Source organism: Castor canadensis, chromosome 10, assembly GCF_047511655.1.
Source record: "Castor canadensis chromosome 10, mCasCan1.hap1v2, whole genome shotgun sequence".
Classification (NCBI taxonomy): domain Eukaryota; kingdom Metazoa; phylum Chordata; class Mammalia; order Rodentia; family Castoridae; genus Castor; species Castor canadensis.
In genome coordinates this window covers 18916407-18942244 of record NC_133395.1, presented here as the reverse complement: position 1 = coordinate 18942244, position 25838 = coordinate 18916407, and the positions used below count along the sequence as shown (strand labels likewise).

General features: G+C 34.8%; 1 protein-coding gene across 3 annotated transcripts in view; it reads left to right on the top strand.

Moving 5' to 3' along the window:
• Gpc5 (glypican 5) overlaps nt 1-25838 on the top strand; it is a 1368088-nt gene that overhangs the window by 14345 nt on the left and 1327905 nt on the right. For all 3 annotated transcript variants that reach the window (XM_074043147.1, XM_074043149.1, XM_074043150.1), the window contains exon 2: nt 24846-25007. In XM_074043147.1, coding sequence (XP_073899248.1) covers nt 24846-25007 — 162 coding nt within the window. The remainder of the gene's footprint in view (nt 1-24845; nt 25008-25838) is intronic.

Sequence of the window (25838 nt, the reverse complement as noted above, 5' to 3'; positions counted from 1 at the left end):
GGTGAGCATCAAGAGGTTCAGTGGAAACCACAACCTGTACAGGAATCTATCTAGAAACACTGTGGAACAGGGTGACTGGCATGATGTTAACACGACTTGTCATGTGTGAGTCTTCTGTCTTCTGCCAGCATCCATGAAACTGTAAGAAGGAAAAACTCCCAGACTTTTCACAGTCCTGAACAACTTCCTCCAGTCTATAACCTTTCACAGACCTGACACTCCATCTCAGCCATACCTTAATGCTTTTGGTTTTTCTGTTAAGCCATATATCTTACCTATTGTTGCCTTTTTTTCTCTTGCTCCCCATTTTTTCTAAATAATCTGAGTTCACATTTGTTTTGTTACTTATCAGTTTGGGGAGTTGAGAGCAATTTAACCATAACAAAAACAATTTTTCATTTATTAAATGGAATATTTTCTATCTTAAATTTTTTAGCATCCATTTAAAGAAAATATTCAAGAGGTCTCTCAAAATATCTTCTGACCACTTTTCTGGTTTTCCAAGAAAAAGCTTATTTTTTCCTCTATGCTCCTAGAAAACTTAGTACATTTTAATAATATTTTATCACATTAAGTTTTTTGGAACTATGTCTCCCCCTTGTCTGAACCCTGGAGGGAAAAATTGCATTTTATCTTTCTTGTTATCCTTAATAACTATCATAGTGTCTTGTACAGAACAGGTGCTTAATCAATATTTGATGAATTAATTTGATTTATTAATGAAAACAAAGACAGGAAATTACTCTGTAATTTAGTACAGGTGAAAGGAAGACTCTGCATCTCCTGAAAAGTCTACTGAGAACAGAGGAGCAGCTACAGACCCATTTATGTTACAGGGATTCCCAGTGCTCCCAGAAACACCAGTTTATCACTTCTTACCATGCCACTGTTAAGAACTCCAGTTAACTTGACATCAAAGAAAGTAATCATCAGAATTCAAACTGTGTTCTTCCACATTTTCTTTATATTAACTGTTTATTAATTTTTGGAGAAATGCTGCATACTTAATATATGTTTATTAAAGAGTCACAGTACATAGGAGCATATTAAAGTTCTGAGAAGTACAACACTTCTCAGTGTTGTTTTGATTATTGAGAAAACCAACTTATTGCACAGGGAAAGAGTTTTCTAACTTAGCTCATCTGCTGTCATTCCCTTGAGACATTTTTTATACCTAGAGAAGCACTTCTGCAAAATGTGGAGGGAGCAGATGGAGATATTTAGAAGAATTGTTAAAACTTCCAAGGAAGAAAGAAGAATCTAGTTTGGTTCCAAGTTTTTAATAGGTTTCAGGAGTAGAAATGTACTCAGGAAGAAAGGTGCAGTATTGGGCATGACCATGTTGAGGCTTCCATGGTTTATCACGATGGTAATACAAAACAGGTAGCTGGAAACATAGGCCCAAATATCACTCAAGAGAGTGGCAGCCAGTGAAGATTTGGAAGTCACTGAGCAAGAGAAAAGGAAAAGATTTTGAGACCTAGTGAGTCTATAGTGTCACATTTCACAAAGAAGTCAAAGGTAATTTGAAGTGGATAAATATTTCTTGGATTTGGCAACTAGAAGTTCACTGGTTAGTAATTATATGCATTTAACCAAGTGTCAAGATCAAGACTCAAGTTGTAGGAATAACATAAAAATGGAGTGGACCAGACATGGAATTCAGACTACCTTTTCAAGAAGGTTAATTCTTCAGAAAAGAAGAAGCTCTAATATTGTTTGTAATTCTTGTGTGTGTTTGTTTTGCATGGTACATACTTCTTGAACATATCTATAGACAAAGAAACTGACATAGAGAAGAAGAAGTGAATGAAAGAGGCAGCAACACATAAAGTATTTTTTGGATGCATTAAGGATTTTGGATTTCATCCCAGTGAAGTAGAAAGACATGGGAGAACTTTTAGTATAATACCATGATCAGATTTGCATTTTAAAAAGACCTTTCTTGCCTGTAGGGTATTCATTTAAGACTTCTTTTCTAGGTGTGAGATTAGAGTGGTACAGATAGGATGAAGTCAGTTTAAAAAATATTTAAAAGAGAATCAATATGATGATGTGATTTCTTTCTTCTGCTTATCTTGCAAGAGGACCCCATGAAGGTATTTCCAATACAATTTTTAGGTTGTACATGCATCTGAAATCCTGAAAGGAGGAGAGGAAGATACTGATCTTGGATTCATGACTATTTGAATACCTTAATTATATTGTATGTTGTGTACAGCTATTCATATGGCATATGCTTCCATTGCATAATCAATATAGCATTATGCTATAGGCCCCTTCTAGTCATCTGTGAATGAGTTACAAATGTCTAGAAGAGCTAAAAATTTGAGACAGGAGTTAAGTGATTCAATGTTGTAATTGTTTTTAATTTGCTATAGAATTCTCATGTGTGTTTTGTATTTTAGCTCTTTTATTTTTAGTTTAAACTGATGTACTGAGGTTAATGTTGTCTGAAAACAGTAATAATGGGAAAGGAATATGAATCCAAGAATAAAAATAGTGTGCAAAACGGGAGTAGGAAAATAATAAGCAATTGGACATAAGGATATGAATACATGTACATTTTATTCTACTAGAATAGGCAAGAGCACTATGAACTGGCCTGAAAATTTTGGCATTGAGTTTATTAGCCACTGAAAAGAATAATGCAATCAATAAAATGATTTAGAGAAGCTATTAGGAAGACAGAGAAAGAGAGAGAGAGGAAGAACTCTTCATAGATTCTTCTAGAATAGACGATGTAATGTCATGGATAATAAGCTGATAGGTGAGATGTCTTTAAATGGGAGAAAACTCCATGTGGGATAATTGGATTTTGGTTTTCCTGCCCAGATAGTACAAAGGAGACTGTTTTCATACAATAAGACGTTAGGTTGAAATTGAGATACGTTGTAGGAATAGAAGAAATAATCAGATTGAGCCTCAGATGGGTGCCACCACCAACAGATTTTTTATGTTCGGATGGGGTCTCATGCACCTTTTGCTCAGGCTGCCCTGAGCAACCTCCATCCTGAGGATCTCAGTCTTCAAGTATCTAGGAATATAGGCATGAACCACTGTTGCCAGGCTGATGAGATCAAATCTTTTAAAGATGCTAACAGATCCTCTGGATGGCCCTTACTTCCAGAATGTTTTCAGTAGGATAGCAAGATATACCTACTCAATTACTGCTTATGGTTAAAAAAAAACCTGGAATTTTTGGATATATTGGTCATGAACCACATGAAAATGTTACTTCTGTTTTGTAATTATTGTATAAAATGAAGATATTTCATGAACAAATGGTTTTTCTTGTTCGTAGTGATCTAGCGCCAAGGATGGATCTGGAGATGTGGCAGGGATTGCCTCAGACTTTTCCTCACTTTCTCATAATCCTTAAATCCTTAGATTTATTACTAAACTAACACTGAGTAAGATGTCTAAGTTGGCAAGCAAGATTTGATAACCCAACATTTTTTGTTATTCCACTTTCTACTTTAATAAATTTTTATACTTGTGTGTTTCCTTTATTATTCCTTTAATTTATGCATTTAACATGATGAAATTTAAATTTTGTCAGATAAATTATAATATAACCATTTTCTACAATCAAGGATGGATGAGATAAACCAAGCTGAGAAAGACATCACTCATATATGGAATTCATACCTAAAAGTTAATATGATATGATTGTGAAAGGGGGACTTTTTGGTGGTGGAACCAGTGTACGGGAGAGGGGGAAAGCTGAGGGTGATGGGGTAAATATGATCAAAGTACACTATGTATATATGAAAATATCTAATGAAACCCCCTAAAAGCTTTTAAAAAGGCAAGGGGAGAAGGCAGGGTGTTAAGAAAGAATGATGGGATAAATTTGATCAAAGTACATTATATGAATGTATGGGAATATCACAATGAAACCCCTTTGTAAAATTAATTTATTTGCTAATAAAAATGTACAAAAGATGGATGTTCATCTTATTTTTGGTAAGAATATTGCTGCAATGCTCTAGTTTTGATTCTTAAAATTGATAAACTAAGAACTCTCATTTTTTGGGACACCTGGCCTTCAGCAAGTCAAACTGAAGTTATTCTTTTTCTTTTATGCAGACTAACTACCATTATTCTTTCTATGACATTTTTCTGCTTCTTATAACATTCTGTGAAATATCAGCATATACATTTAATAAAATATGTTTCCTACTCCTCAAATAATGTGTGAATAAATTTATGGTGCATCTTTTGGTGTCTTAAAATGGAGCAAATGCAAGACGAGATCTTGGAACAACTCATGTATTCACTTAATTAGGCAAAATTTTGCTATTATGTGTATATTTCTGTCAATCACTACCAACTAATATTACTTTCACAGTCACTGGAAGGGTTAAACTAGTAAGCAAATAATTCCAAAGATTTTAGAGTCATTCATCATCCTTGATCTTTATCTCTTAGCCTCTGTTCAAATAATCTGCCTGGTTATTTCCTTGTGTATTCTTGAGTTAGAAACTTCTGTAAAGGTCATAAAGAACTCCTCACAGTTGTTTTAGGGTGCAATTGATGGTCTGTTGAAAACAATTATTCACTGTGTGGCAGGCCTCTTCAGAAGTTTTATTCTTCTTACAAAAGATCACATTATAAAGGGAATTCTAAGACTTTCCAAGCTGGAACTCTGAATCCTAATCTTTTATCTCTCTTTTTCTGTTTGGTGGTATTGGGGTTTGAACTCAGGGCCTCAGCATTCTAACACTTGAGCCATCCCCCAATCCTTTTTGCTTGTTATTTTTTTTTTCCAACAGGGTCTTTCATTTTTCCCTGACCAGCCTTGACCATGATTCTCCTATTTATAACTACTATATAGCTGGGATGACAAGCATACATCAGCTTGCCCAGTTTTATTGGTTGAGATGGGGTCTGGCTAACTTTTGCCAGAGCTGGCCTCAACCACAGATATTCCTGATCTCCAGCTCCTGAGTAGCTGGGATTATAAGTATAAACCACTGCTCCTGGTGCTTAATTCTTCTTTATTTTCCTACCCATCTTCCAAATTATGGGAAAGCTACTAAAAGGATAAAGCAAAAACAAAATTATATACTTGCTGAAAACTACAACACAATACCATCCAATACCTACATATTTTACAAATATCTGTATGTTAAAGTTCATGGAAAGAAAGAATGACAGACTAATACACTTATTATTTGCTATAGCTCATGAAAGAAAACTTACTCTAGTAATAGGAAATGTCACTCAAAATAGCCTCCCTAGCTCTGGATTATCTCCTAGGGAGAGTGGGCCAAGTCACAGTCAATGAGAATAGAAAGTACTGGTTGCATAACATCTGTAATATGCTTCCTCCACCTGTTGGAATTCACAAAGGTTTGTATCTAACAAGGCTGGCATGCTACATACAGCAAGGTCGCTGCTAAAGTTTCCCTCAATGAAGGCAGAGTTACTACCTGGAGAAAGAAGAGTCAACCCCAAGACCAAGAAAAACACAGTAAAGAAAATTGGGCAGTGCCTGGATTCCTCTGTAGTGTCTTCATAATGGTAATCCTTTTCTGTCCCAGTTGGTCTCCTGAGTCTTTCAGAACTAAAGAAACATTGCAGAAAACACTTAAAATTCCTTTCTGTGCGTGGAATTTGAGAATGGAAACTTTTAAGTTCTGACACATTTACTCTCAACTCCAAATACTTCATAAAACAAAAATCTTTCAAAGGCGGTTCATACAAACATAAAACAATTGGATTTACATAAAAAAAAAAGACACGGGATTTTGCTCAAAGAGATAAGCAATAAAAAAATACCTCCTAATATCACATTTACATTTCATGTTACATTCATGTTACAACACAATCTTGAAGATTATGTCAGAACAAAAAAAGATTCTTGAAGATAAAAATTATTTATTTCTTAAAGGATACACTGAAGCCTGTGAAAGGTAGACTAAATAGGAAAGGTAATTTCAGAAGTAATGAAAGGAAACTGCTCAATCAGATCCTTTAAGCATTATAGTGTACTCATTTAATGTGACTTTGGAGCCATGCCAGCAGGGATCATGTCTTAGCTCTACCTTTTATTAGACATTTATAGTATTATTGTTTTTGTGTATATTTTTATTATTGAAATGGTATATATTCTGGTAAAAATTCAGGATTTGTAGGATTTCAGAAAACATTTCTCCTTACAGACAAAAGAAAATAAGTTACCAAAATGATGAACGGGTAGGTTTATGTTGGACTTTTAGCAATACTGAAAAGTAGGAGATACTAGAGATTTTGGAAAAGAAATAACATAATATCAGAGGCATTCTCAGATACACACAGACTTAAAGCCTACTACCTGCATATAATTCCCTGTTTTTAACTTTTACAAGTCATGTGAGAAATAATTACAAATAAAATATTAATTCATAATATATATAGTTGGAACAAAGTGACCCACAACAGAAGAAAAATAAGTCATTGTAATTTTGGGAAACAAGGAAGATTCCTGGCCTCAATTTCATGCACTCCTTTTGAATAATAATTCTAAATCGTAAATCTGCTATTAAGTTTCTGAAGGTAATGAAAAAACTGAACTCCGACATCATAGTAGCTCAGGATGGGATTTCATAATGACCCACCAGTTTTACTTGGGAGAGGTTTCTGTTGGTTTACAGGATCATGGGAATTTGAGGTGACAAGTGTATCAATTTCTTCAAGGTATTTTTGGAGGTTCTTTGAACAAGAATGGCTTCTTTCGGTTGTTGGTGATAGGCAAGTACGGCGGGTGAAGGGCAGAATCCAGTGTTTTCTGGGAATAGGTTTTTTGCAGACTGGACATAGTGTTAGCCCTCCTGGATACTATGGCCATGACTAACATCCCCAAATCTTTTCTTTCTTTTTTTTTTGGCAGTACTGGGGTTTGAACTCAAGGCTTTTTTTGGAGACAGGTCTTGCTACTTATACATGGCCTCAAACTCTGTCTTCCTCCCTCAGTCTTGGGAGTGCTGGGATTACAGATGTGCACCACCATGCCCAGCTTTATCCTTTTTTTTTCTTTTATTCATATGTGCATACAATGTTTGGGTCATTTCTCTCCCCTTCCCACTGCCCCCATTAGATCAAGGGTAAACACAACTAGGATGATCATTTTAAAAGATGACTCATGCCTTGTCTCTGCCAAACCCTTAGTGATGTATAATTCACTCACAGTAAAAGCCAAAATGCTGATAAAGGAGAAAGATGGAGGATGTGAATCTAAGATATATTGTAAGTAATTTTGTAACTGTAACAACGTACTGCTGGTACAACTATAATATGATAACTAAAAAAAAAAAATGAAAATCCTTAAATGGCTATAGGACGTAAGGATCTGCCAGCAGCTCATCCCCTTTCTCTTGTCCCTCTGAATGCATTTAATATTCTTCCCTGGCACATTCTATTTCAGTCAAACTGGCTGCTCAACATACTCCTGACTATGACATCCCCAAATCTTGTTAAATACTGAGTCCAGGGCGGAGTCTGGAAATCTGGCCTGGGCTGGGTAGGAAAAATTGACACCATTGTTGGAACTGGAAAAAATAAGAAGAATATAGAATAGTTACTAGAATTCAGGTATGAGAGTAAGTCAAGACAAGCAAAGGTACTAAAATGTTGAAAAAATACAGAATGGATTTGAGGGACTTATTGAGCAAGGGATCAACAAAAGTGGAATAGAGCAGCAAGTAAGAATAGGGTGTACCAACTGAATGAAGGGCAGGAGCCAAACTACATTGTTGATTTTAATATTAGGTAGATTACTAATACTTAAATTCTAAGAGATTATTAATTTTAAATGAAATGCTAAGGAAAGGTTGATCAGTGAGTATTAAGCTACAGTTGGAGTAGGGTGACTACAGATAATATTTATGTACTATATATTTCAAAAAGCTAAAAGAAAGGATTTTGAAGTTTTTCACCATAAAGAAATGATAAATGTTTGAGTAGATAAATTTATTTGACCTGATTTAAACATACATATACATCAAACCAACAAATTCTCTACCATTGATATGTAGAGTTTTATGTATCAGTTAAAATAACATTTGATTTTTTATTAGCATATAATAGTTGTACAGGGGGATATATCATGATATCTACATATGCACATACAATATATCTTAGATTCACCCTCCTCTTTCTTCTCCCTCCGTTCTTCTTAGAATCATTTCAACAGGTTTCATTCTTCTATTTTCACATAGGAATACAAAACACAACCACCATATTCACCCTCATTCCCCTTTTCCATATACCTATTCCCCTCCCACTGGTACCTATCCCCAGAAAAGACCTGAAAATTACATTCTTAAAATTATTATATTTTTTTAGTTATGTTAAGGATTTCATTTTATTTAAATTTTTATCATCATATAAGAATTGTACTGAGATTACATTGTGATATTTCCAAAGTTTTACGACATATCTCAGTTAAACTCAAATCCTCCATTATTCTCTGTTATCCTGCCTTTCTCTTTCTTTTTAAAAATTGTTTATTCATTTATTCATATGTGTATACATTCTTTGGGCCATCTCTCCCCACTGCTACCCGACCCCCACCCCTCCTTTGCCACCCCCCTCGTTTGAAAGTAAAATGAGCTGTTTATTTTTCATTTAAATGGGATGTTCAGTTCTGCTTATGTTAGAGCCATAAAGCAAATGTTGATAGCCTGCTCCTCACCAGATATTTGCTAAGATTTTTAATGAACGTTTTATTATATTCATGTAAATAATAGAGATTTTGCCTAAAAAACATAGCTAATTTTCAAAATGCCAGCTACCTTTCTTTTTTTTTTTAATTTCAGTATTTGAGTTTGCAGTATTTTGGAGAGAATTCTACTTCTCTATTATTTACCAATTTCCTGAGTAAAAGATTAGTGGGTTTATCTAGTACAGTATTTAGTGGTTAACTAAGAACTTCCTGTTTCTATTTTTTCTTTCCTCTATAGTTAAAAAAATTCAAATGTAGTTTTGTTGTTGTTGTTTATGCTAAGCATTAGGTAGTTAATACATACTGGAATGTAAAGTTTTATTAGGGATATTTTTCTCATGCCTTACCAATTTTGAGTTTTGTTTTAGAAAAAAATTCTTTTCTTTAGCATCCAGTATTTAAAATCTATCTAGTTTATGTGCATCTGCTTTAATAAAAAATAATTATTCCACCACATAACTCATAGACTAATATAGAATAACTATTTTTTTTCTTTTTCATTTGAAAAACACTTTTTAGTTGATGAATAAAGGAGAAATATTACCTGGTGCTGGTCCTCAAGAAGCTGACACTTTGGAGATTTGGAATAAAATTACAATAAATATTTTTTACATATTATAACAGTGATTCTTTCTTGGTTAAGTGAGGATCAAAGTAGGAATTCATTAATCACAACAGGGGTCCTCAGGAAAGAATGAGCTCTCAGGATCAGAAGAGGAGAGGTTTTTTAGGACAGGAAGAGAGAGGACAAGGGCATCCTTGCCTGAGGGAGAGGTAATATAGTAGACCCTTGGTATCCATGGGTACATGGTTTCAAGAAGACCACTGTTAAGGATAAAAACACAGAGACTCAGGATGCATGGAGTTCAGTACACTAAAGTTACTCAAATTTTCACACACTGATGGTGGGAATGTAAACTAGTATAGCTACTATAGAAATCAGTGTGCAGTTTCTCAAAAAACTAAAAGTAGGACTTACATTATGACCCTACCACACCACTTTTGGGCATAGATCCCAAAGTGTATATCAAAGGATTATGTATCGATATACAAAGAAATACCAGCACACCCATATTTATTGTAACTCTGTTCACAGTAGCCAAATTGGAAACAATCAAGGTACCCAACGGTCAATGAATGAATAAAGAAAATATTAGATGATAGAGAGATAGATAGATGATAGATAACACACATTATGGAATATTACTAAGCCATAAAGAGAAATGAAATTATGTCATTTTCAGGAAAATGGATGGAACTGGAGATCATCATGCTGAGCAAGATAAGCCAAGATCAAAATGTTAAATATTATATGTTTTCACTCATTTGTAGAACCTAGACCTGAAATTATGATGATGACAGCAATGACGATGGGATGTGAATGTATATAGGGGACTGTCTTGGGGTCAGCAGGAAAGATGAGGGAACACCAAGGGGAGAAGAGGATGGATGTACACTACATATATATGCATGAAACCTATCAAAAACTGTAAAAGGAAGGAGGAAGGAAATACAATGAGGAGTTGAAGTTCTTCAAGGTACATAGTACTTATGTATGGAGTTGTCACAGTGAAAACCCTCATATTATTAATAATTCAAAAATAAAACAAAGTAAAATTACTCAAATTTATCTCTACTACCATATGGATAGTGGGTCTGAGCATCCATAATTTGAAACCACATAGAGTATGGAACATTACTGTCACAAAACTTACTTTTGTAAACATTCATAGTGATCAACAAAAACTAGATCTTATTTCATGCTCTTTATCTCAAACACTGTGGCACTTGACTCATTTTTCTCAAAATGCTGCCAATTTCCACCAAAGACATGCAATTTTTCAACAAATCTAAAATTTTCACTTTATCACTTAAATTAAAACACATTAATTTTTGCATTGCTGTTCGGACACCATTTACTTTTTCGGAGGCGTATTTTCACAAAATTAAAGGCAGAGAAACATTCAGGAGATCACACAAGGATTTACGAGAGACCAACAGAGTTTAGCAGCACATCAGTGACCTGCATAATGCACCCATGGGATTTTAAGATTTTGGTTTTGAAATTTCTTTTGATTTAAAAAAAAAATTTTATTGTTTTTCACCATGTTTGGTCAAAACAATGTGTAATAAATCAGGAAAAAGGCAGGCTTACTGTATAGTTATGGAAATAATGGAATGAGTGCCACTTCACTCAGTGATCAGAGAATTTGAAGTAATTCAGTGGTACTGGAGTTGATTGTGTGAGATAAAGCAAAGTGGGAGGTGAAAGAAAGGTCGGTGGCTCTCAAATTTTAGTACGCAAACAAGAAATTGGAGTCACCCTTAGGAATAAAGATCTCCTACACATCTGGATTCTACCAGTTTGGGAATCTTCATTTTCATGAGGCAGTTGCCTTCTTCAAATCAATGATCACTCCTGTGAGGAACACAAGGGAGAGTTTACAGTTGGAATATATGATCACGTTTTTGTGTTAGCATTGTTCTTTTCCGCAGTAGTGTGGAAGAGTTCAAGATTAGAGCAACTATGTTACTTAGGAAACAGGCTACCCTTCTGCAACAGAAGCCATAATAATCAGTGGCCTAGAAAGATTGTTTTAAAGGTGACTTTCAGGAGTTGAACATGATTGTAGAGGCTCCTAAGGTTCCTCGAGGGCTTGCTGTTGGAAAGTCCGTAGGTAAGAAGAAAATGGTGGGAACGAGAGAGTCCTTCTAGCATAAGCATTTTAAGGTGATGCCCTGATGCTTACATCTCTGTGATCCGAATATAGTCATGCAGGCACATCTCAGAGCCAGTGTATCCACATGGCGACTCACATGTGTATTGGGAGAACAGATCAGAATGGAGGCTTCCACAGACCTTGAACTTGTTCTTGGGGCCATTTAAATAGAGAATTTTGGGGCTATGACTATTAGGTGGGTGGTCTAAAAGAGGGAACTTGAGTACATCCAGGTAGATCTGTGGACTTCTCACTCCATAGTACACACACACACACACACACACACACACACACACACACACACCACACAGATTATTTGACCCTAAAAAAGAGAAATTCATGCTATTTGTGACAAAATGGATGGACCCTGGAAGACATTATGCTAAGTGAAATAGGGTAGGCACAGAAAGACAAATACTATGTGATCTCACTTCTATGTGGAATTTTAAAAAGTCAAACTCATAGAAGCAGAGAATGGTGGTTGCAGGGGGTGTTTGATATGTGTGATGGAAAGATGTTGCTCAAAAGATACAAACTTTAGGTATAATATGAATAAGTTCTAAGGATTTTAACATATGACATTGTGATTATTGCTACTATTACCATGTTTTTACATCATAATGTCCTCATTATACCCCTGCCACCCAATGGTAACTTAAGTGTGGTCATGAATGTGTCAATTAATTTGATCATGATAATAATTTCACAATGTATATGTACATTATACACATTGAATATACATACATAATTTTATTTGTTATGCTTCAATAAAGCTGGAAAAATTTCATTCTCTATTTAGTATCTTACACACACACAAACATATAATACAGAACATATAACCTAGTTTTTTTTCTCTGGAGAACCTTATATAGTGGAGAAGGAGCCGAATTATGGTCACTGGATCTAACTTCAGTGGGAGAAGTGACACATTTTTTTGAGATTAGAAGTGCACATGGGTTTAGATACAGAAATTTTGAAAGTGTACAAAGTAGAGGGATCTAAAGTCATTTGTGTTTAATTTAGTAGATATTTATGCTTGCTCAGGCCTCAGATGGAATTGTTGATGGGAAGTTTATTTTGTTGCAGTTGAAAAAAAATCTGCCCCAAATTGAGTTGGAGAATGATATTGTTAAAATGATCATTTTTGGAAAACAAAATACCTTTTTCTTTGTAGGAGTGACAGATTTGTGTCTCCTTTACAGAATGGGTTCTTTCCCTCCTGACTTCTAACATCTAACTAGCCTTTTAAAATCTTGATTATTTTATCTTCCTAAGACATACACATTCTCACATTCTTTTAACATCCTAGTATTTTAGAAAGAAATGTGAAGGAATGAGTTGCTCTTTCAATATCCAAGACTTATGACTTTGTGGAAATACATAATATTACATGACAATTAAGCCCATATTTAACTACCACTAAGCATCTTCCTGACAATGAAGAAATTCTGTACCCAGTTGTTTTTTCCATCTCCAATGAGGATCTCCAGAAGACTCCAAGACTCATTTTGGGTACCTGCTACTCACTTTGGACTTCCACTATACAATGCTCTAGGAGTTGGTACTCCTTCACAAAGTAAGAGGTCATTCTTCCTGCAGTGGTCCTTGGCTACTTATTTTGTCATTATCATCAATAACAGTACAGTAGTTGTGTCCTGTATTTCAGGATTCCTGAGATCCTTCCATGTGATGTATTGTTCAATCCATCTTCTCCATTTTTTCTCTCACCAGTGTATTGTTTTGAATTGCAAAAGCATATGATACTTTGGTCTATTTAATACAGAAATAATTTAGGCTTTAGGTGAAGCTTAGGAAACCCAAAAGTACAGGAAATAATTGGTTCTCAGGAAAAGACTAAAACAGGATCCATGGAGAGTTCGGTTTAATTATTTTCCTTCTATTTCTCTATGCTGTGCTGATTTTTATTGTTGGTGTTTTGTCTCTATGGTGAAATAGCAATGATACTTCACTCCTAAATTATATAAAACAGTTCTGACTTGCAGACAGATTAGATACTTTCTATGTTACAAATTTAAATTCCCAGTAACTGAATCAGGTCGATTCTGTTTGAATCACATGTTCACCTTCAGACCAACAAACTAATCAGAGAAGGGAGGTTACCTTACATGCACATGGTTGACAGGTACTGCCCCCACAGATAAGGGTGTTGAAAGAACAGTTGTCAGAGGAAATGGGGTTTAGGATGAAGTGAGATGATACACAAGGAAGGATGTATTGTAGCTAAGACAGTCATTTTTGTGTGTGCTTTATGGTTGAAGTTTTCCTTTCCACTCCTTCCTGTAACCCACCACCAGCAGGGTCTTTAGTTCATACACATCAGTGAAAGCAAATAGATCTTTGAGAAGCAAGAAATAATTTATTTCATGTGTCAGATAGTTCAGAATCTCAGCTTCAGCTTAGCTTTCCTCTAGAGAAATGGTGTAGGCTGTTGGTTATTGAGATAGTCTATTTAGGTGAGTTACTTGAAAAGCAATAGAATACTTGGAGACTGCTTTTTGTACAACTGATTTTTCTATCCCCCAAATACCAGGCTCTTCATCCTCCCCCTCCTCTTCTTTTTCTCCTCGCTCCCCCCTCATACCCCACCAGCTTTTCTGAGCTGGTTAACATGGGCAATGTTAGCTGTTGACTCCAGATACGTGACTGGAAGTTTTAGAAAGCATTTTGTTTAGCATACTTTTTTCTGCTTCACATGCAGAGAATATATCTTCTTTTATATTAGAAATGCTTATTATTGTTTATATAAATAAGGATTTAAGTATGTGACTTTGTGTAACATAATGCTCTGAGCACATTATCTGTTGAAGGAGCGGTGATAACCACTTACATAGAGAGGGACAACATTACTATTCTATCTGTGACTATTATGTGACCTTATTTGTTAAGATTTGTAGATTCCTGAACATTACTCATTTTTATTGAATCCAGGACTATAAAACTCATAATAGCTGAAACACTTAATATTCTTCAGAGTGATTTTCATTTTAATGAATAATATCTATACATAATTTTAGAGAACAATGTTTGTATTCTAGAAAGTAAAATGAATCTATAAATTATAGTGACACATTATTATGAAGAATATTTGTAAAAATGTAAATATAATAACCACAAATATTATTTCAAATGGTTTATTGAACCAATTTCTGATGTCTTCAGCAATATATTCTTCCTAGATATATATTTGAAGCAGTTTCATTAATGTTGAGCTAAGACAGTGTCTTCTTTGATTTCTTATAAAATACCATATGTGCAAGTAAGAAGAAAGTGAAGAAAATTAATACTCTATTGAAAACCTTTTGTACCAATCAGAACAGTTTTTGTAACTAAACAATATGCTGGGAGACAAAGCAAAGGTGGTCCTTATACTATGAGAGCTCACAGTCTTGGGAGGAAATAGTATCAGTTAAATACACATAAGCAAATGTGCAGGAAAGCAGAAGATGCAGAGATATATTAGGGTCAATTAGCAGCTCTTCTAAATGAGATAGGCAGAAATTAGAGGGAATAAACTTTAGGACCAGGCATGGTGGTGCATACCTATGGTCCCAGCTTCTTAGCAGGTGGAGGTTGGAGGCCAGCCCAGACAAAGTTACTGTGAAATCCTATTTGAAATGCAAACTAAGGAGCACAAGGACTGGGAGTATACAGATATTTGAGTGTAAATAATTCTCCGGACACGGCTGATGTCTCCCATCTTAAAACACTTTAGGAAACCACACTTTTGTTTACTTCCCTTTTTTTCCTTCTACTTCATTGACATCTCAAGCTCCTTTGAAGAACTCCTACTATGGTCTAGTTCATATTAGCATATCTTACTTGGCCAATGGGTTTTTTTTTTTAACCAGTTGTGATTTTTCCTAATGAGGACATCTAGCAATGTCCAGAAACATTTTAATGTTCATGACTTATGTGTCTGTGTTTTTTTTTACCCCTTTGGAATTACTGGGGTTTGAACTCAGGGTCTTGTATTTGATAGTCAGGTGCTCTATCACTTGAGCCACACCTTCAGCCCAGTCCTCTGGGTCTTTGTGCATGTGCTAGTGGAATCTAATGGGAAAAGCTTAGGATGCTACTAAACATACTATCTGGTAAAGGATAGCTCCCCCACAAAGAGAGAATTATCTGGCCCCAAGTTTAGCAGTATTGAGATTGAGGAACCCTCTAAACTTTATTAACTAAACTCTATCCTTACGCGATCTCATCAAAATCTTCAGTATTTAATACCATTTGTTGTTTCAGATACCCAGATTTACACCTTCATTCTGGGTCTCTTTTGCAGACTCCACTTGCATATTCATTTGGATGTAAAATAGACTTTCCAAAACTGATTTCCATTTTTTTTCCTTGCAAACCTGCTCCTCCTTGTATGTTCTTCTTTTCTATTAATGGTACCAATTACTCATCCAGTTTGTCTGACTAAAATCTAAGAGTTCTCTTTCTCTCTCTCACTCTTTCTTTCTCATCTGCTAAATCTCACCCAAGTCATCTATTCCAAGTTATCGCTTGCCTTCATTATGTGTGTCAAACCTAATTACTTTTTAGCACTTTCACCCTAGTCTTAACTCTCATTTGCAATACAGAAATACTGATCTCAAAGTAGTAAGTAGGGTGAACTTTTAAGAAACAGATCATATCGAGATACTCTACCATTATAGTCAAGCAACTATCATCATTATAATAAATTCATCCTAAGTGTTACCTACAAGACTCTATGTAACCTGACCTCATCTCTTATCTTTCTCCATTTTATCCATATACTGAGGTTCTTGTCTTTTTCTTTTATCTTTCATTTTTAGCTGTGTGACTACAAAGTATTTAGACACAATTTTCTTTGTGTTTATTTTGCATGAGGTTCAATGAGCTTCTTAAGTTAGTTTGTGGTGTTTATAAAATTTGGGAAATTTATGCCATTATTTCATGGAATATTTTATCTCCATTGTTTATTTTCTTCTCCTTCTTTCTCTCCTGCTCCTCCTCCTCCTCCTTTTTTGTTTGTGGTACTGGGGATTGAACCCAAGGGTTTACACGTGTAGCATGTGCTCTACCACTTTAGTCATGTTCCCAACTCTTTTTTATTTGTAGTTTGTTTATAAGATAAGAGTATCTCTAGTATCCTGCTTTTCCTTGAACTTGAAATTCCCTTGCCTCTGCCTCTTGAGTAGCTGAGATTACAGGCATGTACCACCATGCCTGGCTATTTTTCTTCTTATCATTTTAGGACTCCAGTCTTATCTATGTGAGATTTTTTTTTTATATTCTTCTACAAGCTCGCTTTTTCTCCCTTCCTCCCTTCCTCTCTTTCTCCCTTCCTTTCTCTATTTTCTTTCTCCAGATTGGATATTTTATGTCAGCCTCTATTTAAGTTCTCTGACACCTTTCGTGTGTCAAGTCTATTCAGCTTCTGAGATCATCCAGTGAAATTTTGATTTCCCATAATAATTTTCATTTAATTAGTTTCCACTTTGTCATCTTTTTCCTGCTGAGACTCTCCATCCTATAATTTATTCTGAGCTTATGTTCTTTTATTTCATTGAAATATTTGTACTATCTATTTTAAAGCTTTGCTTGGATAATTCTAATATCTAAAGTTGGCCTGGATTAATTTTTTTATCTCTTAAAATGTTATGCTAATACTACACATATTCAGGAATTTTAGATTTCTCCCTGACATTGTAAATGTTGCATTATGGTGACTCTGGATTTTATTAGATTCCTGCAAAGAGTGTTAATAAGTTTGTTTTAGGAGAAATTTAACTGGTTTAGACTCAGACTGCCAACACTCTCTCTTGGGCAACAACTATAATTTCCATTCAGTTCTTTTCTACCTGGCTTGCCAAGAGCTAGACTACTTGGTCTGTTCCAGTCATGTGAGGTGTAGTTCAGAGATCAGCTAGAGATTTTGGAAGTATTTACATCAGAAATTGGAGTTTATGTTCTCTGCTTTCTGTTTCCCCACTCACTTTCCAACAGCTTATTAAAGTTACCTAATAAAGTTATGGCTATTGCCCTGAACTCAATCTTCTGTCATCTTCATTCCAGAAAGCCAGTGCACCTCTATTGGAATTTTAGTCACTCTATATATAGTCTGTCCTCTGGCCCAAAGTCATAGAGATGAGAAAGTAACCTCATGCTTTTCCCATCTTCCAAATATCGACTCCTCTCCAGAACCTTTCATTTTTTTGTTCACTTTCTAGGGCTTTGGTTGGTTTATTTTGCCTAGAGTTGATTTTTTTTAGCTGTAAGGTATCCCAGTCATACTGCAAGTAGAACCCTTCTTGGTTTTTGGACATAAAAAGTTTGTTTCCACTTCAGGACAGAGAACCTTACCAGCCATTAGAAGGATATTATCATTCCCTCCATTTAGCATAAAGTCTCTTTGAAATTCTGAAATAAACCATAAAAGAAAATAAAGTGGTTTGGCCTGCTGTTACCCTGAGAAATTTTGTTATTGTCATATTGGCTAGATTTCTTTATGTTGAAAGTGATAGAAGAAACTATGGTAGATTCAGTCTTCATCCTGAGCTGGAAAATGACTGTGATATCTGAAGGCCATGTATTCTTGCACCTTCAAATTTAGTTCCTACAAAAAAGTGAGAGCTTTGTACTCCTGGGGGGGGAGGTCTCAGCAAATATCTATCTGTATTTATTTTTTGAAGTGGCTATTTCTGAACCAATTGTGCTGATAGGATAGGATGCTATGTTTTAGCCAGTTATACTTAGATATACATTAATCTCATAGGAATTACATGTATGTAACTGAGGAAGACATAGACTCTTAAGGAAATTCCAGGAAAGAGAAGTAGATAGCTCTGTGGAGATTCAATGCCATGGTTATAATTCTTGTGAGACTTATGGAAATAGGTATTTTTAGTTCTACCCTGGATAAAGGGATACAACTTTGCTCTGTCAAAACCCTCCTGTCATTATATTTCATGACTTCCTTTCAGTTTCAGAACATACAGCAATAAAATATGCTCAGAAAAGAGGGAGGAACAAGTTTACCAATATCACCTTTTATTGTTAATTTAGCATTTGGTATTTTGTAACATGCCACATCCACTATGGTTAACCTAAAATATATCTTTGTCTCGGTGTATCGGTACCAAGGTCCTTTTCTTATGTTTGCCAACAATAAAACTGATATGTGATCTAATTATAAAACTCCTATACATTAGATAGAGGAGAGCAAATTATTCTAAATCAAAAGAGATTATATATTATCATCTAGTAGTGCTGTTTTAAAATTATGTTTCTTATAAAGCACAGATATATGAAACCATGCAAAACTAACAGATGGCTTAAGAAGTTCAACATTCTTTTAATACTGCCTAGGTCAAGAGACTTAACTTTGTTAGCACGTCACAGCCTACCCATGAGTCCCATCCCAGTCACAGGATTCTTACTTCTAAGTAACAACTGCACTGAATTTTATAACAATATTTTTGAGCTTTTCAAAAATAGTTTTATCATTCTGGTGTATTGTTTGTTTTACAAGAACATTTGTTATGTCGTTTACATGTCTCTTTCCTTTTTTTAAAATTGTGATAAAAAACACATGAGATCTGCCTCTTCACAAATATTTAAACACCCATTATTGTATTAGCAATAAGCACAATGCTATAGAGCAGAATTTCAGAACTTTTTCTTCTTGCATGATTTTAATATACTACTTCTCTCTCTATCCTGTCCCTTTTAAAAACGTACCTGTTGAGAATCTGGGTCATTTGGTTTTCAGAGTTTTCCATTGTATATTGCTGATTACATTCTTACAGTACAGTATAAAATGTTCCTTAGTGCTTCTTGTTTCTTCCAAGTTGGCATTTGAATTCAGAGACTGGATTAAATTCAGGTTTGATACCTTTGCAAGACAGTAGATGGTATTTGGCAAGATTATAAGAGGACTTAATTTCTGATTGTCTATATTTTTTTGTCTCTGAGTTTAGCACCTGTTTTTGCTTAATAATTATATCTACTAGTTCATTTGGGCTTAATAAATGGTGATATTCCAATTTTATTATTTCTCTTATTTATTTTGAATAAGAGTAGAGATTTCCATCATCTACTATGTGTACTCATTATGCATTTCATATATGAATGGTAGAATACTTATTTGTTTGTTTACTTATTTTTAGAATAATGATTATTACCCTCTGAAGGTGACAACCTCTTTTAAAATATATAAATAAAATCCCAGTATTTAAACACCTTTGATTGATTGCAATCCATTGAAATTATTGCTGAAGCTCAAATTGCCCTATGTTTGGCCACTGGAGACTTTTGAAGGTGGCTTCTATTATAGACTACATTGTGTTTCCCCAGAATTCATATATTAAAGCTCTAACCTCCAAAGAGGCTATATTTGGAAATAAAAACTTTAAAGAGGCAATTAAGTTTAAATGAGATCAAAGGTTAGAGTCCTAATCCAGTGTGACATCATAAGAAGAGGATATACACCAGAAGTGCAGGTGATAGACACAAAGAAAACCAACCCTTTTGGCAACTTGATCTTGGACTTTCACTCTCTGAACTATCAGAAAATAAATTTCTCTTCTTTAAGTCACCAGTTTGTTATGGTAGCCATAGCAGACTATCATAGCTGCTGATTTATCTTGATAGGACCCTAGTAGTCATTTGATATTTCTTTGCTATCTGGTGGATTCGCATCTGCCCCAGACTCAAGATGAGGCATTTCTTTAAGATGTACTGATTTCTTCATGAGACAAATTATATCTCAAGACCATAGTCTGGGCAGAAGAGATGCCCTATTCATTTAGTTATTGTTTCTAGGACTTTTCAGTGAAACAAGGAAATATATACTTCTGAAAGGTAAAATTCCTTTTCATATTGATGCTTCCAGTTTAAATTCAAGTTTACAGAGTTTTACTTATTCCTGACATTATTACATTTTTATGTCTTCCACACTAAAAATCATGACTTTTAAGTATACGGGTCAGAGTTAAATAATAGAATTTAATATGCCACAAACACTTGTTTTACCCAAAATTATTATATCATTATTAGAATAACATGAAATCTATTTAAAAATTTATCCTGTTTTCCTTCTGGGGCTATATCTGTCTTCAATATTATTATCATTGTCTTTCAAATCCTTCCATTCTGTTTTTCAAAATTATTATTTTTCATCTTCTATTTTTCTTAAGAATTACCTTTGTGTGATTGGCTCTTATATTCCTTCTAGTTGAGTCTTCATTTAGAAAAATTTTTTAAATCTTTCATTCTTTCCTGAGTACTGTCACATCATATGTGAGTTTTTCTAATTCTGATTCATGTTCTTTTCATATTTTGTGTCATTGTCTTTTAGTTTGTTTTCAAAAAATACAGATAATTTTTCCTGACATATTGTCTTCATCGGTAGTGATGTTTTTCTGTTCTTATTCTCTTTATTATGATACCTCTGTGTGAGATTTGTCCTCAATATATTTTGTTGTTCACTTTATGTGAAATTAAATGGACATTTTGATTAAAATAAGCTTCAGAATAGGTTTTCTAACTTTATAAATCTTCTTCTGTTGTTTTTGTGTAGCATTTAAAAATATGCCTTTTTTGTTGTTGTTATTTCCTGAATTTATTTCTCTTCCCATTTTGGTGTAGACCTTCTCTTTCAACATCTGTTACATGTTCTGTTGAATTTTGATTCCACTTCCAATAATTTCTCTTCTGAGAGAAGTTCTGCCCTGGAAATGACCACTGCAGACTCTGGACTTCTCTTTTCACTCATTCTTTTCTGTTATAGGAACATTGGGCCATCCAGTAATCGAGAGGTAAAAATTCCAGTTTAGCTGCTGTTCCCAAGGTGGTCTTCTGTGCTTTCCAGTGAATTCTGTTTGTACTTTGCAGGTCTCCTGTTCTCAGATCCTGCAGACATTTCTGCATGGCTTCCTTCTTGTCCCTCTTGCCCAGACTCTGAAACTATGAAGGTCATGCTGGTTTGTCCTTATATTTTGAAGTTTGGGGATGTTATGTTATCTAACCTAGGGGTGTGTGTGTGTGTGTGTGTGCCTGTCATCTAGTTCTGTCTAGTTTTATATGAGGATTCAGAGATAGTGAAAACTACTGCCACTGCCACCATATTTCCAGAATGCCTCTTAATGTTCCTGTTTTTGCTTAGCGAACAAGCAGGTGTATTACTGTCATTGTTCTTTTCTGTTGGAGAAAAGAAACAAATACTTAATAACCAAACCTGCTGCTCCTGGATGAGAAATCTAGAAAACCCCCAGTGGGTCTGGTTAATGCCTGCCTCAATGAAGAGCCTACTGTATAATTTTTAATTTAATTTTTTTGTTGTTTTTGGTGGTACTGGGATTTGAACTCAAGGCCTTGAGCTTACTAGGCAGACACTCTAGTACCTGAGACATACTTGCCAACCTTTATTTTTTTTTTTCCTTTAGTTATTTTATTTTTTGTGATTGGGTTTTCTTTATCCTGGGCTGGCCTAGAACTGGAATTTTCATGATTTCTGCTTCCAGACTAGCTGGGATTATAGGTGTGTCCCACAATTCCCTGCCCCTACTATTTTGTGTTTAATTTTGCTTTGTTGTTAGCATTTCTTGTAGAGTTTTATTTTACTGTTCAGAAATATGATGACTGCCTTTGAGCCTGAATATTCTTGCTGTTTCATAGCATTCTGGGATTATGCCATGTTCCTTGAAGTCAGGTTTTGAGATCTTTTAAAAATACCTCTTTTTACTCTGCAGTATATGGTCTGCTCTAGGTTTTCTTTCTTATGCAACTTGCTTTATCTGCAGTGTGTGTTTTTTAATTTTAAATCAGCAAGCATCTTATTATGTCCTTTGTACTTATACTGAGAACATCATGTAAGATGTGTTTCTGAGAATTTTGTTCAGCTCATTTTGTCTGATATAAGAAAGGGAATTTTTTTATTATTATTTTTTACTTGTTTTTGGGTACTCTTCTCCCGGGACTCCAACTCTAAGATATTAAGTAATATCTTCTGGTGACACTGATGAAAATATTATATTAGTTAGTTAACCTCTGCCTTATAATATTACAGCTCTGATTTGGTTTGGAATTCAGCTTTGTATCGTCATTACAAACTTCTAAGATTATAAGTAAAAGTCTGAATTAATCACCTTAGGGCATGTATTTTTACTAAGTGGTCTAAATTGCTATGTGTGCTTATTCAGAATTGCTGAGGCACAATGGCTTGACTCGTACATGATGTTTGGAATAGCAGTTGAGTCGCTCTGTAGCATCTCTCCACTTAAACTCAGGCAAAGAGGCAAATCGTGGCTGTGTAACTTTATATTTTAGCCTCTTTTCTTTTGAGTAAATCTCCTTGGATAGTTTCTGACCTAAAATTTATTCTCTTGCAACTGTCTAAACTGATGCCTTGTCTCTAAACAGGAATATACTATATTTGTAAAAACTTTTGTAAATGCCACAGTGTACCCCCACCCAGCACAATAAAAATTTAAAAAACCCAGGAATTGGAAATGACCAGTTATGTCTGTAAATAAACTTCTGCAAATATACCACTTGCTTTCCTCTTATCAGAGTAATGGTGAAGAACATAGCTTGAGAATTAGTTCACCTGTTTTCAAACATCAGTTTTATTGCTTTGCAGTCTGTTTGTGACACTGAACTGTTTTCCCCCTTGGAACTGGGGTTTGAACTCAGGACCTTGCACTTGCAAGGCAAGTACTGTATAATTGAGCCACACCTCAGTTTTTAAGCCTCTTTTTTACTTCCTTTCCCTCCCTTGTGAAATGTGGCAGTAATAGCATCTATATCATAGGTGTGATGTAAGCATTAGAAAAGATAATGCATAGACATTTTTTGAGTGCTTATGAGTTACAGGGGAATGTTCTGGGTGATTGGTCTATAATAACAAGCATCTCCCCATTTGGGTTTTATAGTATTGGTGGTCAAACTAATTAAAGAGCAATCATATCAAAGAACATAAAATTGCACCCATGGTAAATGCAGTAGAGAGATATGTGGCCCTTCAAATGCATTCTGTAGGGACTTGAACTGTCTTGGGGGTTATAGAGAATCTCCCTTGGGAATACTCTAGTAAAGATCTAAAGAAGAGGAGATGAGAATGCGCGAGGTGAAGTGGTGTGAGCAAGTGTAGGACAAGTGTGCTCCAGAGAGAAAAGCATGGAGAATAGCTCTGTGGCAAAAGGGAACTTGGTGAGTATAAGACCAGAGTGTGAAGAAAAGAGGAATACAATGGCTCAGATACTGGAGACAAAGTAGGAGGGAGGAGACATATTTTCAAAAACATGTTATTTAAAGTTGCTTTCTTTCAATCAGTTTTGCTATTTGCAATAGAATTTTCCTTAGTATAACTTTAGATAAGATAAAATGAAAAACAACTGCTAACATGCTACCTACTGTGACACCTAAAAATATTTTATTATTCTTACCCATGTAAAGTGCTCAAATGCTGTCATTTATTGTCTAATTTAAACACATTAAAGCCAAAATTCTTAGAATTGGTGGTATCCCATATTGGCAGAAATCTCAGAGTGATTTCACTTTTTTTTTTTTGGTGTAAATGGAGTTTATTAAAAGTTAGGGAAGAGAAATACAATGGGAGCATGGTGGGGCCTAGGTGGAAGCTAGAAGCTGAGAGAGTGGGCTTCACCTCCTCAGGTGCTTTTAAAACCGATGATAACCTATGGAAAGGGAGGAACCAGGTGATTTCCATCCAATAATCAATGAATGGGAAGGAGAATGGGTGGTTCCTGAGCCAGGTGAAGGCATGTTATTGCCTGGCTCCAGTGACCAGAGCCAATGGGAGGAGCTGGGCAGACTCCCTTATATACCTATGTTAATTCTCTGAGATTTCACATGTTTTGATTTTATATAGAACCAACTTTTGGAAATGGGAGATTTCAGGCTGACTCTGGGAGAACAAATGGAACAACCCTGAAAGATACATGTTATGTGTATGCATTTGTGTGCTGGTTTGTGTGTGTGTACTGTGCACATTTTTTACTTTTGTGATCTAAGTCATATTGGTCAATACAGAGCTAATGTGGGAACAAAGAGCCACAACTCTGCTTCATGTTTGAAAATAAGGGAATAACTGTATCAGGTCACGTTATATAAGCATCACATAAAATTTGGGTAGCTTTGGAACACATACCATGAGGGTATTTCATCAAGTTTTCCTCTTTGCAATAAGTATTTGGGCAAAGAGTTAGTGGTTTAGAATATTTTGTTCATGGGTATAATAAGGAATGATAGATAAATTTTCTGATAACAAGTTCTCTAGTGAATCAATTTCTCACATAGACTATAAACCACTTGGGATAAGGGGTGTTCATAATGCCTGCCATATATCATGTAATATTTGTTCAATGGACAAGTAATCATTCTGGGAAATATTGTATTTGTTCCAGGACCTGATCTTCAGGTTTGCATATCCAAAAAACCAACATGTTGCACCAGGAAAATGGAGGAGAGATATCAAATTGCAGCACGCCAAGACCTGCAACAAGTGCTTCAAGCATCCAGCTCTACTTTAAAGTTGCTAATATCTAGAAATGCAGCTGTTTTTCAAGGTAAATGTATCTTGAGTTCTGAAACTAACTGCCAGCCTTATTGTATAATTTGCCTATGATAGAAATATTCTTAAACTGGAATAGGCTAATTTCCTTTCAGTTGTATATTTGGGTATAAAATGAAGTTTTATCTTTTCTAATCTTCATAACTTATTTTTGAAGTCATTCTGGGCTGTATTTGAATTGGATTGGATAAGTTGTTATATTATTGAAATAATCTTTGGAAATACATGCCTTTATAGGATTTTTCCAGTTTCCCCATAATTCTTCTGACCTATAGTTTTACCTCAAAGTAAACAGACACAATTATTAGATTTCATGAAAAACTTTATAACATAAAATCCATTGCATTTAACTGGGCAATTGGAGATGTATTTTAAAAAATATGATCTGAAGGAATATTTGGTTTAAGTGTCTCCCCTACAACCTCATGTGGTTTTCATGAGAACACAGGTTCAGTATATCAAAGTACAGTCAATTCTGATAAATAATAAATGAAGAAATATTAGTTGGATGTTTAAGAGTCAGCTAATACAGGAACTTAACCAATATGTTCAGAAATAAAATTAATGAGTTGTGAAATCACAAGACACACTGAAAAATACATTTTTTTCTATTTTAATCATCTTTTCTACAAAATTCCTTGTTACTACAATAAAATAACTTAATTTGTTTCTCTTTTATAGAGTTATTCTGTATATGACTAGAATGAAAATATCTAGATTACACTGCTTTTCAAACAAATTTATTGCTTTTATTCAATACAAAATATAACTTCTGTTAGCATTGTTTTCAGTAAGTATATTAATGTCAATGTGTTAAATAATTTCT